The sequence below is a fragment of the Cucumis melo genome, chromosome 2, assembly GCF_025177605.1.
Source record: "Cucumis melo cultivar AY chromosome 2, USDA_Cmelo_AY_1.0, whole genome shotgun sequence".
Taxonomy (NCBI): Eukaryota; Viridiplantae; Streptophyta; class Magnoliopsida; order Cucurbitales; family Cucurbitaceae; genus Cucumis; species Cucumis melo.
Window position 1 is genome coordinate 2,617,173 of NC_066858.1, and position 16,100 is coordinate 2,633,272.

The following is a 16,100-nucleotide window of genomic DNA, read 5'->3' on the forward strand; positions in this document are numbered from 1 at the left end:
TATCTTAAACTAAATTCGAGCTAGTTCAAGTTTATTTTTTAGTTTCTAAAATGACTACTTAATAAATTATCTAAAATTTAGATTTTCAAGCAACTTAAATAAACCTCTCTAAATTTCTAATAAACCCCTAAACTTTCAATCTAGCATCCAAAAATCTCATAAAATATAAAAAGTACTTAAAATTTATTTATTGTATTAGACGAAAAATTGTTTTTGTTTCTAATTCAATCTTGAAGTTTCAATTTTGTAGCCAATAATAGTCATATTATTTCTTTTTAAATGTTTAGTAGACATATTTAGACACACGATATATGGAATAAATTGAGAAGTTAATGAACTAAAATTTTAACCTTATAAGAAATTCTGCTCATAACCTGCGTTAATTTTACAATATCATATTATTTAAACAATATACTGATGTATTAATAGGCAAGGACAAGGGACAAGACGAAATCTTTTGTAATCTATTATGCATGTTCTAAAGTTTAATATATGAAAGAAGAAGAAACTTGGCCAATTCCTTACAAATGTGGAGGAATTAGATACTTTCCTCCTTCATGATTAACCAATTCCTTACAAATGTGGAGGAATTATATTCTTACCAACTTGAGATTGTCAAGTTATCCTATAACTAAATTGAAATTCTTTAGCCAGAAGAGACTAAATTGAAAAGAAACTACTAAAACACATGTTCAACCCTTCAAAATTATGATATTTCATATTGTAAGAAAACATTAACACTCCCATTTCCAACACAATCATAGAAGAAAATCATAGGAAGAAAGAACTTTGATCAAGATATTTAGTAAAGATGAAGGCGAAAATTAATGAAGAGAATTAGCATTCCGGTTCGACCCAAAACACAGACAGCGGAAAACAAAAGCAGGGATGTTCAAAGAAGGAAAAATTAACATTTAAATCAACATTTGTAAAGAAACATCTAAGGTTCACATAGTAAAATAAAGTAGTCAATCTTAAACTACTAGAGATATAAAAATGCATGAGAATAAAACACAACAGGATCGGGGAATGGACAGTAGTTTGTTTTCAACAACTAGACATTTTAGGGTAGTATTTGTTTGACTGACCCATTGGCAATTGCGACGATGTGAAGGTCCTAATGTCCATACTTCTGGAACTCCCATTCGCTGTTGTCTGAAAAACATAACAAGAATTCAATCAGAAAAAGGAGCAGAATTTTTATACAGTTGCATGAATTAGAAACGTTATAGTAAACTAAAGTACCTAATGGACAAACTTGGCGAGTCTTCAACCAACGACTAATGCAGTGGAAGTGGAAAGCATGGTTGCATACCCCTGCAAACAAGAATCTTAATAAAGAACAAACCCAAAATATAGAAGCAAATAAAGACCTAATCACCCAAAGAAACTACCACAATAACTCTCAAGAGATCAAATGGTCTTAAATCACCGGATGACCCACAAATTGAAGCAGAAGGGAAGGTAAACTTTAATGCTATATTACCAAATACTCCTGCTTGGACCACTACTCTAATACCATCTTAAATCACTGGTTGACCCAAAAACTTAAACTAATAAATGAAGGTAAATTTAATATTATATCATCTAACAAATGGCAATGAGAAACCAAAAATGAAAATCCTAGATTAATATGAAGTAGCTTTCATTCATCGGTATCAAAGGAAAGAAATGCCCATTCAGCAAGTCCAATTGGTATCTTTTAGCAGTTTAAATTAAAAAAACACAGTAGTTCAGGATGATTTTCCACTAATATCTCAAGGGAGCTGCAATTCAAAATGCACAAACAATCCAAAGACAAACTGAAAGTATCTCACAGAAAAAGGAAAGAAAATATAGCAAACAGAGCTCTCAAAGCATCTCAAACAAGGAAAACTAAAATCAAAATCAATGTTAGAGAAAATGAGGCGTAATAGCATACCCCAGGCAACAGTGCATTCCTCACTGGTAGCACTCGCTTGATTCGCCTGACATTCAATACCTAAACGAAGAACAACAGTAAGAAACATCAAAATTAAAATCCAAAACCACACATGGAATTCAACAAAATTTGAAAATTTCCTCCAACTTACAAAGATCCATTATGTGATTCCTACAAATTGCACAGTTATCGACAACAATATCTGCAACAACAATAAGAATCAGTAAGAAACATCTCAAAATCGAAAGGAATAAAAAAAAATCCAAGAAATTGAAATTAGGGTTTGGAAATACCCCAAGCCCAGAGAGCGACAGCGTTCCACTTCTTGATCTCAAATCGCTTAGGTTTTTTGGAAGACGAAGGGCCAGCACTGCTTGAAGCTTCACCGGCGGGAACCATAGGGACATCGGTATCCAAGGTAGCCATGGATGAAACCACGATCGGAAAGAGTCAGTTCTCCGGTGAGCGGCGAAGAAGAAATCCGGCGAGTTTGGAAGAATTTCGAAGAATTTGCGTTGGGGAGAGATTGAAACAAAGAAGAATAAATTACAAAAGGGGTTTGGGCCTTTGGGCCCATAAAAACTCTATTCCTAATATTTCTAGTAGGATTTAAATTTTCACTTTCTATGTTGATTCTTTTAAAGTTCGTTTCTTGTGAAAAATAGGATACAAAATTCCAAAACTTTCCATATTCACAATTTTTTTCACATCAACCAAAATATTAATATTTTTATATATATATAATTTTTAAATCTATTAATAATGGACATCTATAGACTTCTACATTGATGGATAACAATAGAAGGAGTACTGCAAAAAACGAAATCGATCCAGTGGTTTGGTTTGGATTTTAGTATTAAATTGCACTTCTCGGCTTACATGTGGAGGAAACCAAAAAGTATTGGTTTGGATCGGATTTTTGCTGGAAAAATCAATAAAAACCGAGTAGAGCTAAATGACATATAAAATACATCGTCCATTAGGTATCGTTTTGTATTATAATTTATTTTTTTTTTTAAAAAAAGACTAATTATTGTACTATGTGCACGTTTTTTATTTAAGAAAGTGGCAAAAATGAAAAAATAAAATAAATTGTCAAATTGCACTTTAGAAAGAAAAAAAATAGACCAATTTTTAATTTAAAGTTAGCAAAAAGGGCTGGACATTGATTTGGATCTCTTAGGCGTAAAATTGATTGGTTTGGCTTGGTTCTTTGTTAGCTCTAAAATCGACAAAATCGAATTGACTATCACCCTAAATAGAAATCTGTCGATATTTATTGGTGTCTATCATCAATCATTTAGATCTCGAAATTTTGTTGCTTTTATAAATAATTTTAACAATTTTCTTTTTTGTTTGAAATAATTTCTAAAACCAATCATGTAGTATAGCTCAAATTAGAAAAATCATGCCTAACATTTTTACCTAATTATAGGTTGACATCTAGGTCCAATAGATAAATAAAATACAAATTAAACATCATAAATTATAAAAATTATAGAAATCTAAAATTTCAAATGTTAATTGTACATTAATTTAACTTTAAAGTCAAAGTTATCAATGTAATTAACAAAAGGAAATTACAATTTTGCAAGAGGAAAAACTAAATAATTAACCAATTAACCTCCAAAGTAAACAATTACATTTTTCAAATGTTTATGTTACCTTACGTTAGTATTCTACATATATTTGTACTCAAATTCAAATAAAATAATACATTTCTTAAATATACAATAAAGTTGAATACATTTAACATGAATTTCTCTTCGATGTATTCTATAGAAAGTTCAATCTGTCAACTTTCAAACTTTTGTTTATTTGACACCCGAAACTTCAAGTATGAATTATTCAATAGGTCTTTAAATAATGATAATACTCCAAAATCTAATTTCCAACCAATTTTACCACAAGATTCAATTCCAAGAAAATTCAACAAACCATCTTTGGGCATTTGCAAGCTTGAAATTGTAGATAGAATTGCCATTAATAACACTTGTTGGACAAAGCACTTTCAAGACTTCTTTTATTACTTTTACTTTCATAAACTTATTAATCATGAACATTACCGTTTTGAAAACAAGGATTGTCGATCTTACCTAAATTGTCATGAGTCACACAAATATTAGAAATAAACACAAACGTTGATAATTAAACATGGAGTTTCATAACAAGGAATAAAATAGACAACAAAAGAAAGAGAAAGAGACACAATGTTTGATAACCTAGCTCGATATGATATATTACCTATATGTTTAAGAAGCAGTGTGCCTGATGAAATATAATTTGCAACTACAACATTGTATTTATATGTTATTATAAGACATCTACAAAGACAACAACCTAACTTCAGTGCATAATAACTTAGATTCTACTGGATGTGAGACTCTTGCAATTCTAATATTTTCTCGTCTGATATATATCCAAATAAAAAAATTTCTCTAAGTTCCGAACAAATAAATTAAGTGACTTTATTAGTATATGAAATAATTCTATAATTCTTATGATAATTTGCTTTTACAAAAGCATGGAAAAACCATGCAAATCATAATGAATTTTCTACTTATTTCAACAAACCAACATTTCAAATTATTGCTCTATCCTTTTTTTTTTTTTCTTTTTCTTCTGCTACTTGTAAATTTTAAATTTTTTCCCAACTTTTCTATTTAATAATAAATAGCTCAAAATTTTAAATTTTTTTTTTTATAAATTATAGCGAGAATTACAAACTAAAGAATAGATTGAATTTTCCAAAACCAAATGAATACTATATAAACAGATCAAACGTAAGTTATTAAAGTTATTACCCCACTGTTGTGTTCTAGCATCATTCAACACAAACTAAAGAATTTCAGTTACCGCTTTTGATTCGACAAGGATGGTTTCGGTATAAAATTTGATTGAGAATAGGTAGAAAGAATTAAATCAAGAAAGCACAAATAATTTGAATAATGCATAAAGGGCGAAAGGGACAAAGGGGTTTGTGAGTTATGATTGAAAGACATTTTATTGTTTATGTTGAAGGATCTTATCTTATCCTTTATATGGTTTTTGGAGTGTTCTATTGTCATGTGAACACACAATTGAGAAGAAAAAAGGCTGGCAGATTATTGCTGTTTCTTCTGCTTCCCTTTTTCCTATTCATCCATAGTGCTTCCTCTCCCCAACCACTCCATAGAAGAACACACACCTTTAACTTCATTATATCTCAAAAAATGTTTGCTATGATTTAACTTTTTTTTAGTATTTAGTCACTATTTCCCCGTAACGTTAAGTCGTTATGGATGAATTTTGATCTACTAAAATATGAACGGAAAGACAATAGAAGATCAGAAAAATAGGTTTTTGATAAATGTAGAGTTAGATTCGAATTAGTCATGTGTCAACTAAACATTTGGGTTAATTAAAACTTAATCCTAACATGTTTAGGGTTAGTAAAAACTAACACATATGTTTTGATTAATCAAGATGAACCTTAAGGCAATAGTTTTGTATGAGAAAACTTAAACTTCTAATTTTGTAATTGTTTTATTGTTCTTCATATATGATTTTGTTTTCTTTTTTTTCTAAACTACAAATTTACTATTGTTGTCACGTGAAAGTTAAGTGTGCTCTTCATGTATCAATTTAAACATCAATATTTAAAATTCATTTGACGTTTATATATATATATATATATATATATATATATATAATTACAAGATGACTTAATTCACATGCATGTTAAATTAAGTTTTAAAATTGTGATCTAATATATGATTTTGTAATTTCATTCCTCTTGTTTTTAACACAAACTACCATGTATAGACGTTTTCTTTGATTGAGCATACTTTGCTTTGGGTGATGTTATTTTAGGGTTTTCTTTTTCTTTTTTTTTCTTGAACAAGTGTAAATGTGCATTTCATGTTAATTTAAAATTAAAGTCAAAATAACTAATTATGTTGTTTTAATTTTAAAGATGCAAGAAGGTATTATGAACTTAGAATTTTGAATTTTAATCGATTGTATTCGATAACTATTTTGTTTTTTTAAAATTAAGTTTACAATCCCTCTCGAGTTTTTTATTTATACTTTTCTTGTTTTAAATCTGTTTCAAGAATTCTTCGTGAAAACAAAATTTTGCTTAGAATTCAAATTTGTTTTAAGAAAGGCGAAAAACACACCCACAAAAAATAATTATAAAAAGAAAAATCGAAATAAAAATTTTAAATTTATGAATGATTATAAAAATAATACTCGACAAATTTCGAAAGATGGATCTTAGATGGACAATCAAGTCTAATTAATTCATTAACAATTATAAAAGCAAATTAAGCTCAATGAATAAGTTACCTAAACTCTCTCCTTTCAAATTTAATATTTCCATTCTTATGATCCCTTTCCAAAGAAATAAAGGCAATATTATTATATAAATAACTAAAGGCATTTATGAATCATAAAGTATGATTATGATCACATTTCATAAATTAAAGTCACAAAAATCAATGCATACTATACAATTATTGGTACCAATTAAACTAAACTTAAATGGACTTTAAATCCTACTCTTGTGAAAGAGCCAATTAATAAAGGACAAAGCAAAAGAGATTTCTAAAATAAATTAGAGTTAGTGTTGTTTTGGTGTTACCACTAAAATAAATTATATGTTCCCTTCTCTAAATTTGTAAGGAAAAGTTGGGTATTGGTAAGGCTCCACTTTATATAGTTATATAATTATTATTATCATTAATTGTTAAGGGTAACCCTACATTTTTGGTACTAATTAATTTCTTCTTTTTTTGTTGGGTTGGTTTCTTCATAATCAAAAGCTCCACTAAATTTGGATATGGTTTGGTTTGGCATCATGAACGGTTTTTGATATTTTTCAAATAACCCTAATTATTATTAAAGATAAATTAAAAAACACGGACTAACCCTAAACTTATATGAAAGTAATAATTCGATGACAATATTGTAAAGTTAAGGTTTTTGATATTTTTCAAATAACCTTAATTATTATTAAAGATAAGCTAAAAAACACGGACAATTCCTAAAATTTTATGAAAGTAACAATTCGATGACAATATTGTAAAGTTAAGGTTTTTGATATTTTTCAAATAACCCTAATTATTATTAAAGATAAGTTAAAAAACACGGACAATCCCTAAACTTTTATGAAAGTAATAATTCGATGACAATATTGTAAAGTTAAGGTTTTTGATATTTTTCAAATAACCTTAATTATTATTAAAGATAAGCTAAAAAACACGGACAATTCCTAAAATTTTATGAAAGTAACAATTCGATGACAATATTGTAAAGTTAAGGTTTTTGATATTTTTCAAATAACCTTAATTATTATTAAAGATAAGCTAAAAAACACGGACAATTCCTAAAATTTTATGAAAGTAACAATTCGATGACAATATTGTAAAGTTAAGGTTTTTGATATTTTTCAAATAACCCTAATTATTATTAAAGATAAGTTAAAAAACACGGACAATCCCTAAACTTTTATGAAAGTAATAATTCGATGACAATATTGTAAAGTTAAGGTTTTTGATATTTTTCAAATAACCTTAATTATTATTAAAGATAAGCTAAAAAACACGGACAATTCCTAAAATTTTATGAAAGTAACAATTCGATGACAATATTGTAAAGTTAAGGTTTTTGATATTTTTCAAATAACCTTAATTATTATTAAAGATAAGCTAAAAAACACGGACAATTCCTAAAATTTTATGAAAGTAACAATTCGATGACAATATTGTAAAGTTAAGGTTTTTGATATTTTTCAAATAACCTTAATTATTATTAAAGATAAGCTAAAAAACACGGACAATTCCTAAAATTTTATGAAAGTAACAATTCGATGACAATATTGTAAAGTTAAGGTTTTTGATATTTTTCAAATAACCTTAATTATTATTAAAGATAAGCTAAAAAACACGGACAATTCCTAAAATTTTATGAAAGTAACAATTCGATGACAATATTGTAAAGTTAAGGTTTTTGATATTTTTCAAATAACCTTAATTATTATTAAAGATAAGCTAAAAAACACGGACAATTCCTAAAATTTTATGAAAGTAACAATTCGATGACAATATTGTAAAGTTAAGGTTTTTGATATTTTTCAAATAACCCTAATTATTATTAAAGATAAGTTAAAAAACACGGACAATCCCTAAACTTTTATGAAAGTAATAATTCGATGACAATATTGTAAAGTTAAGGTTTTTGATATTTTTCAAATAACCTTAATTATTATTAAAGATAAGCTAAAAAACACGGACAATTCCTAAAATTTTATGAAAGTAACAATTCGATGACAATATTGTAAAGTTAAGGTTTTTGATATTTTTCAAATAACCTTAATTATTATTAAAGATAAGCTAAAAAACACGGACAATTCCTAAAATTTTATGAAAGTAACAATTCGATGACAATATTGTAAAGTTAAGGTTTTTGATATTTTTCAAATAACCCTAATTATTATTAAAGATAAGTTAAAAAACACGGACTAACCCTAAACTTATATGAAAGTAATAATTCGATGACAATATTGTAAAGTTAAGGTTTTTGATATTTTTCAAATAACCTTAATTATTATTAAAGATAAGCTAAAAAACACGGACAATTCCTAAAATTTTATGAAAGTAACAATTCGATGACAATATTGTAAAGTTAAGGTTTTTGATATTTTTCAAATAACCTTAATTATTATTAAAGATAAGCTAAAAAACACGGACAATTCCTAAAATTTTATGAAAGTAACAATTCGATGACAATATTGTAAAGTTAAGGTTTTTGATATTTTTCAAATAACCTTAATTATTATTAAAGATAAGCTAAAAAACACGGACAATTCCTAAAATTTTATGAAAGTAACAATTCGATGACAATATTGTAAAGTTAAGGTTTTTGATATTTTTCAAATAACCTTAATTATTATTAAAGATAAGCTAAAAAACACGGACAATTCCTAAAATTTTATGAAAGTAACAATTCGATGACAATATTGTAAAGTTAAGGTTTTTGATATTTTTCAAATAACCCTAATTATTATTAAAGATAAGTTAAAAAACACGGACAATCCCTAAACTTTTATGAAAGTAATAATTCGATGACAGTATTGTAAACTTAGGGTTTTTAAATTTTTTTAAAGATAAATTTTAGTTTTTGAACTTTAACTAATAATAAGTTAGTTCATGCACTTTAGTATCTGTAACGATTTCGTGTGTGAAAAAAAAATTATTATGATTTAATGAAATTTCTAACCCATGTAGATTGAAAATTGATTAGGAATCAAATTTTTTTATCTTTATTTCTATAAACTTTAAAAACTTGGTTAATATAATAAACAAAAGAGATTTTGTATGATAGGAATTAAATTGTTAAAAATATTAAAGTATATAGACTAATTGTTACTCACGGAGACGTCTATGAGTGCGTATAGATTATCTATGAAGAAAATATTTTTTAAACACTTTCTTTCAAACAAGTTTAAAATTTAGACACTTATATATTTTGTTATATATATATTTTTATAAGTGTTAATATACGTAATTTTGTTTAAAACCCTATTTTCTCAAATTTTGGTTCAATCATATTTTTTAAAAATGCATTTCGAAAAGTTACCAAATATTTCAACTTTTTTTTTTTAAATGATTCTTTTTCAAATTTGAACACTTTAAAAGATAATTCAAATACACTCTATATAAAAATTACTTTTGATTTAACTTTTCAAGTATTTAACTTTAAAATTAAGTCATTTTATAAAGAAAAAAAGAAAAGAAGAAGAATTAAAATGTCTAACTCTCTTGAAAAACTTTTATATGTCTTAAAAAAACTTTTAAAATTATCTATAAGCCTCTCTATAAACAAAATTACATAAAAAACTACTTTTAAAAAATTTATTTTCTCTAAATTCATTCTATCAAAGGTTTAGAATTAAATTGTTACATTGTCTAAAAAAAAAAAGTTATTTTTCACCCAATAAAAACAAATTTCCTCTTCTTCTTTTTTTTTTTTTTTTTTTCTGTTGTAATAGAAAAAGTGGGAAGATGGATCTCAAAGTACTTTTGTGTGTGTACTCATTATTCTTTTATCACTTTTCAATATAAAGAAAAAGGTATTCACTATTTTTCTATCTTCTCTTTCTATGCATATTGTTCCCTTTATTTTAAAAGTCACATAGACAGTTCATCCCTTGAGCAAATTATGGATCATCCAATTCCAACCTACCTTAGAAACTTCTTCCTTTTTATTGCCCCAATAACCCAATTTTCCCTCAATAATTTAAGCAACATTGGGAATACCATAATATATATATATATATAGTTGTAGGCCCTATATATTATATATAGAGAGAGAGAGAGAGAAAGAGAGTTTCATTCACATCTATAAACAACCCATACCAATTTATCAGTTCATTCTTTACGAAATAATGACATGTGGTACACTCCATGTTTAAACAGTTTGTATATTCTATTAGGGGGTTATTTAATTAATTAGCATATGGTTTCAATAAATAGGGTTTATGATATTTGGAGATTTGAAAAGTCGAGTTCAAAATTATAGCTTGAAAAAAAACCGAACTTGGGTACTAAATATAAATTTAGTGTCGAAAATACATGTGTATTATCAGTATTAACAAATGTAAGTTTGATTCGATGGTATTAAGATGGCATCCATTCTTAAAGGTCAAAGGTAGAAGAGACATCTTATTATTCAACTAATGAGTTAGAGTCCAGTAGCAACATGTCCTTGTAGGAGTTACTCCCAAAATATATCTGGAATTCGTATTCAACATATTTAGTTATTTATGGTTATTATTTATGAATACGACCCTAGGGTTTAGAGAAATGCACTGTATAAACTCTTTAACCCTATTGCTGTGTCGTTTTGCATTCTGAAAGTATTTTTGCTGCACCATAATTAATACATCGTTATATATGTGTGTGTCGATCTTTGCTATCATTTTATGTTTCTATATTCTTTACTTGTCGATTTCATAACAATCAAATTAATATGTATTCTAAGAAACTAGATCTATGATCTAATATATTAATATATATTAATAGATATTTATTCCATGGAAGTATCTTTAAAGTTGAATCTCAATGTCCATATAATAATAATAACAATGGTTGAAAATAAAAAGAAGGGGGTGGGAGCATTAGCATGGCAAATGAAATAGGTCTATTATTTTAATTATTATTCCTTTGGAAGAAAAGAAAAGTGTATGATTTGAAACTAAAGCATTTCATTATAATGATTCCAAGTTTTGATGATTAACTTAAAAATGAAGAATACAACATAATGGCACATGTTGTGATAAATGACACCAAAACTATCATATGATATGATAAAGAAATTAAAAGAAAAAAAGGTGTGAAAATGCCAACACAATATGATATCAAGAGACATCATTTCTAAAGAGAAATCAAATTCAATATATATCTAATAATCTTCTTGGAAAGTCAAAAATGTGTGACTCAAATATTGATGACAAAATAGAAGTGGTTGAAATCAACAAATTATCAAACACACACACACACCAAAAAAAATGAATACTATTACTCTTATCCCTTTTGATATAAAAATAAATATATATTCCCTTTTTAAAATGAAATAAAAATAGAAAAAAATTATTGTAAACGAAAAAATTGTCAAAATATTTACATGGTATAGTAATATTTTAAATATTGTCGATGATAAACACCGACAACTACAGTGTCTCAATATCAATAATAGACACTGCACTAATTGATATGAAATTTTTGTTATATTTTATAAATATTTTAATTCGTTTTATTATAAATTTAAGATTATTTCTAAAAATATAAAAAAAAATAATTTATTTTCGAAAGTAAAATAAACCAAAATTGAAAATAAGAATAAAAAATGATAACTTCTATTCTGTAAAAATAAAATTCATGAATATATATTTCTATAATTTGAAAATTTATGATATCCACAATTAAGTTTTTCTAAATTAGTGTATATCTTATCGTTTGAGATCCATCAACGACATATTTTCAATGTTTTAAAATATTTGAGATATCATTTAACTCTTAACATCAACGTCAACCTATTTAATTTATAAATATAAAAAAGTAACGATGAAAATTTTAATATTTAATTAAAAATATATAAATTAAAATAAATACTAAAAGAGTATAAAGATTGAATAATACAAATTCATAGTCAATAGAAACTAAAAACATGTGCTACTTGATCGCCAATAGAGGATGTAGAGGCTTAGGGTTTAGGGTTTTGAGAGATGACGATGGTCGAGCAATGTCGAGAGATTATATCTTCTCCTATAAGAGGTGTATGGGGTGTTAGTTGTCTAGAAGCTCAACAAGGAGCCGAGAAAAGTCCTTACTCTCAAGGTGGTTTTTGATCGAGAAAGATATCATTTTTCCACATAGTTTTCTTGATCTTAAAGATATATTTTGTCAAAGAACAATAGAAATATAATATTAGAATAAATGAAAGAGGAAGAAGAAGAATAAAAAGTGTTAAGAGATGAGATGTGAAAAGAAATATGGGGTTAGAATGTAAGCATTGGGAATTGGGGGAGGGAAATGAATAAACAAATACATACATACATAAATAGATAGATAGATAGATAGAGATTTATTTATTATTCCACAGATCCCAATAATTAATAAGTCGGTGAGTAACAAAATAATTAATAAAGAAATAAAAGTGATGAGATTAATTAGTTATGTCCATATCCTCTTTTAATTTCCATATGATTCCATTCCCTAAGCGTGCGTTTCTCTTTTTCTTTGCTACACAATTTTTATTATAATGTTTGTAAAATTTAGAATTTTAGATATTTCCTCAATCGCCGCCACCATCTATGGTGCCATTTTAGTGGTGGAGCCACCCCCATTATTTCTACTCAAATCTCAATATTTGTTTCAACTAATTCGACTTCGATCACTTCATATCGAAGAATAAAGGAGCTTCTTTCTCTTCGATTTGATTGTTGTGTTACACAGTTGGAAAGTGCGATTAAAGGGTTTGTATAGTATCAAACATTTTTTCTAATAATACGATGATTTTCTTTTTAACTTAGATGCCTCGAATTTATAGTACTATAAGTAGTGTATGCTTCTTCCTTTCGGTTTGACTTTCTTTTAAAGAGATTTGTACTATTTTGTAGTATATGCTTACGTTAGGTTTAGTTATATCAAACTTTTAGTAATTTGGTTGTATATACTTTTTTCGTTCATTCTAACTCTTTTCAGGTTTCTAGTACTATATGGGACATGTATCTTTTTTCATTTGTTTGACTTAAATTTCTTGTACTACAATGAACAATTTAGTAGTATTTTCTAGTTGTCTCAAATTTTTATTTATTAACTTATATTATTTTGTGAATTTCATGTAATTCTTAAGGGATGTTTCGCGTGTTTAGATAGTTATTATGGTTTTTGGATTATAATAATTTGTAATTAAGTTGTAAACTGTTTTAATATAGTAAAAAAGTGAGAATAAGTATAAAATTGTAAAAGTCGTTACAAACATAACCACTAGTTATAGTAAAAAGGAATATAAAATAACGTTTTGGAACAAGTTTGTAATGTAATAAAAGAATCATTGTTTAAATTAAACGTTTTGGACTCGATTTGTAATACAAAAATTAGTTTATTCTGTCGGTATTCAATCTAATTCTTTTGTTTTCTCTTTTTAGTACTCGGATTTTGAATGATTTTGATTATATTTGGGTTAGTGGTATGATTTATTTTGGTTGAAGAATATAGGGAGGGAAAAGTGGGATCGGCATTCGTAGGCACAACGGCCATGGGCAAGATTTGAGTCAAAAAAGCAAAAAATTGTAGCCGTTACCTTACGCAAATGGCTATGTGTTGTCGTGCCCTCTTATCCCCTTTTTTGTGTGTTTTAAAATTGGTAAAAGGAAAGAGACCCATTTTGTTGTGGGGCTCTTTGTTCTATGCATTTTATCACTCTTTGATATCACCTTTTTCTTTTCTTTCTTATTGACTGCTGTGTCCATCCCTTTTTTTCCTTTTCCCCAAAATGCCACTAAATTGTCATCTTCTTACTCACTTACTCTCCCATTGGCATTTTGTCGAACACTTTTTGTGTGCAATTTCCCTATTCAACTATTGCAGCCACTCCCACCCCCAATTTCAACGCAACCGCATTACTTGTTTGGACCAAACACAAACACAAACACAAACACGTCGGCGGTTATAAGTTAGAAAGCGTAGTGTGTGTTTGTATAAAACTTTGCTTTTTTGTGACGGTAAAAAAATCATCCTATCGGTACGAAATTATTTTAAAAGTTTATATAGTACATTTTTCTAAATATGAGAATAAATGCCATAAAGCGTGTTTTGAAAGCATTCACAAAGCGTGTCGGTTTCGGTTCTAGACCACGAATCGCCGATCATGTAACAAAACCCTCGAGACTGGCTCAATCCTCAATTATGCATAGCCTTCCGGCTCGAGGGAGTTTCTAAAGTAAGAGGAGTTACCCATGTAGTGAAAAAGGGAAAGGTTATCTAATAATAAACTACTCCTACTCTGATTTGTTAACGCAATTTAGATGTTCCATGCTTAAGATCCTCACAAAGCGGTTTGATCCTTTTCCTTTGAAACTGGGCCATGCTTCCCCCGTCCGATCGAGCACCTATGGTTTGCTTTGTGATAGCTGCTTCTTAGTGTCAGTTGACTGACTACCTTGATCAGGATCAAACTATTTCCCTTGTCATTCGAAGTGCTAGATAACATATTCAAGGCATCTACAACTTATTTGGCTCAAAAAATTCATAAGTCTACAACTTAAGAACATCGATTTTATGTCTCTATTATCCCTTTAAACAACGAATCTAAAGAATTCATAACTCCACTCCTTACCTCCTCCAAGCACCTTAAATTATCGAGTAATTGTAATAGGCAACATTAACCATCTCGAAAGGATTTTAGGCACAACATATTCTCTAATTTTGCTATATAATCTAAAATTAATAATTAAATGTATAACAACGTTTTAAAATAGGTGAAATCTAAATGATTTTGTATTGTTTGTGTAAGTACATAAATGAAAAAAAGAAGAATGGTTTACTTAGTATGGCAAAACCTGACGCGGTTTCCAGCTGGGGGTGTTCTGTCATGGAATGGGAAAACAACAATAAAAGAGAAGAAAAATCAAAAAAAGAAAGGAAAGGAAATTGCATAGTAATATCAACTCAATAAACAACAAAAGTAAACCCCTTTTTTTTTTTTTTTTTTTGGGTTTGAAATTTGTAGCCATTCGTTTTGATATTTAAAGGAAAGACAAAAGAGTAAAAATGAGAAAATGTAAAAGAGAGTGGTTTTTGAGTTTATTTCCAAAAACTGTCGACTGAGGTACAATACAACACAAAATCCCCATTCACGGGTTTGTTCAAAACAAAGCTAAACCCGTGAGGATAACACCCATTTTCTTTTCTTCTTTTTCCTTCTCCCCTTCTTATTTTAATCTCCTTTTCTTTTCTTTTTGTTTTCTTTTAAGTATAGATTTGTAGATGCAATAATGTGAATTATAGAGTCGGTATCAGAATCCCTTGTGGAAGTGATTAGTTGTCTTTGTTTTGATTTTGATTTAATCAGAAACTAAAAATAACTAAACTATTACAATGACTCTTGACAAGGGATCCACTTGTGGAAGTTTTCGAAGAAACAAATTTCTTTGAGGAAGAGGAAGAAAAGGAAATATGAAGAAGAGAATTGTATCAGTCAAACTATCGTGAAATGACATATGAAATGAATAGACCATAAACTTAATAAAGGATAAAGCATAATGAGTTCAATTCATAATGACCACTAACCACCTATATAGAATTTGATATCTCACAGGTTTCATGTTGTAAGATCAAGAAAGTGTGCAAAAGAGAGAGTTATAGAGTAACCATCTTCTTCGAAAAGACCTCTTTTTCTAAGATTGTATATCAAACACTGAACTAATAATTATATCAATTTAAGAATAATTATAACGGGTAGATAATAATCGAGTGTATAATAACATTTTTTAAAAAATTACAATCTACCACCAATATACTCATAGTAGACTTCTATCGTTGATGTCTTATGGTTTATTATACCAATATTTGCAATATAATCTATCATTGATAAAGTTTGATAAATTTTACTACTTGTAACTTTTTAGAACGTT

General features: G+C 27.6%; 1 protein-coding gene across 1 annotated transcript; it reads right to left on the minus strand.

Annotated features, from left to right (window-relative positions):
• Nucleotides 1–889: 889 nt before the first annotated feature.
• LOC103492371 (RING-box protein 1a) lies at nucleotides 890–2,568 on the minus strand. Its single transcript, XM_008452705.3, has 5 exons — nucleotides 2,215–2,568; nucleotides 2,073–2,123; nucleotides 1,922–1,981; nucleotides 1,246–1,317; nucleotides 890–1,155 (listed from the first exon to the last, which is right to left on the minus strand). The coding sequence occupies exons 1-5, from the start codon at nucleotides 2,345–2,347 to the stop codon at nucleotides 1,118–1,120; spliced, it is 354 nt and encodes a 117-aa protein (XP_008450927.1). The 5' UTR covers nucleotides 2,348–2,568; the 3' UTR covers nucleotides 890–1,117.
• Between the last annotated feature and the right edge of the window lie 13,532 nt (nucleotides 2,569–16,100).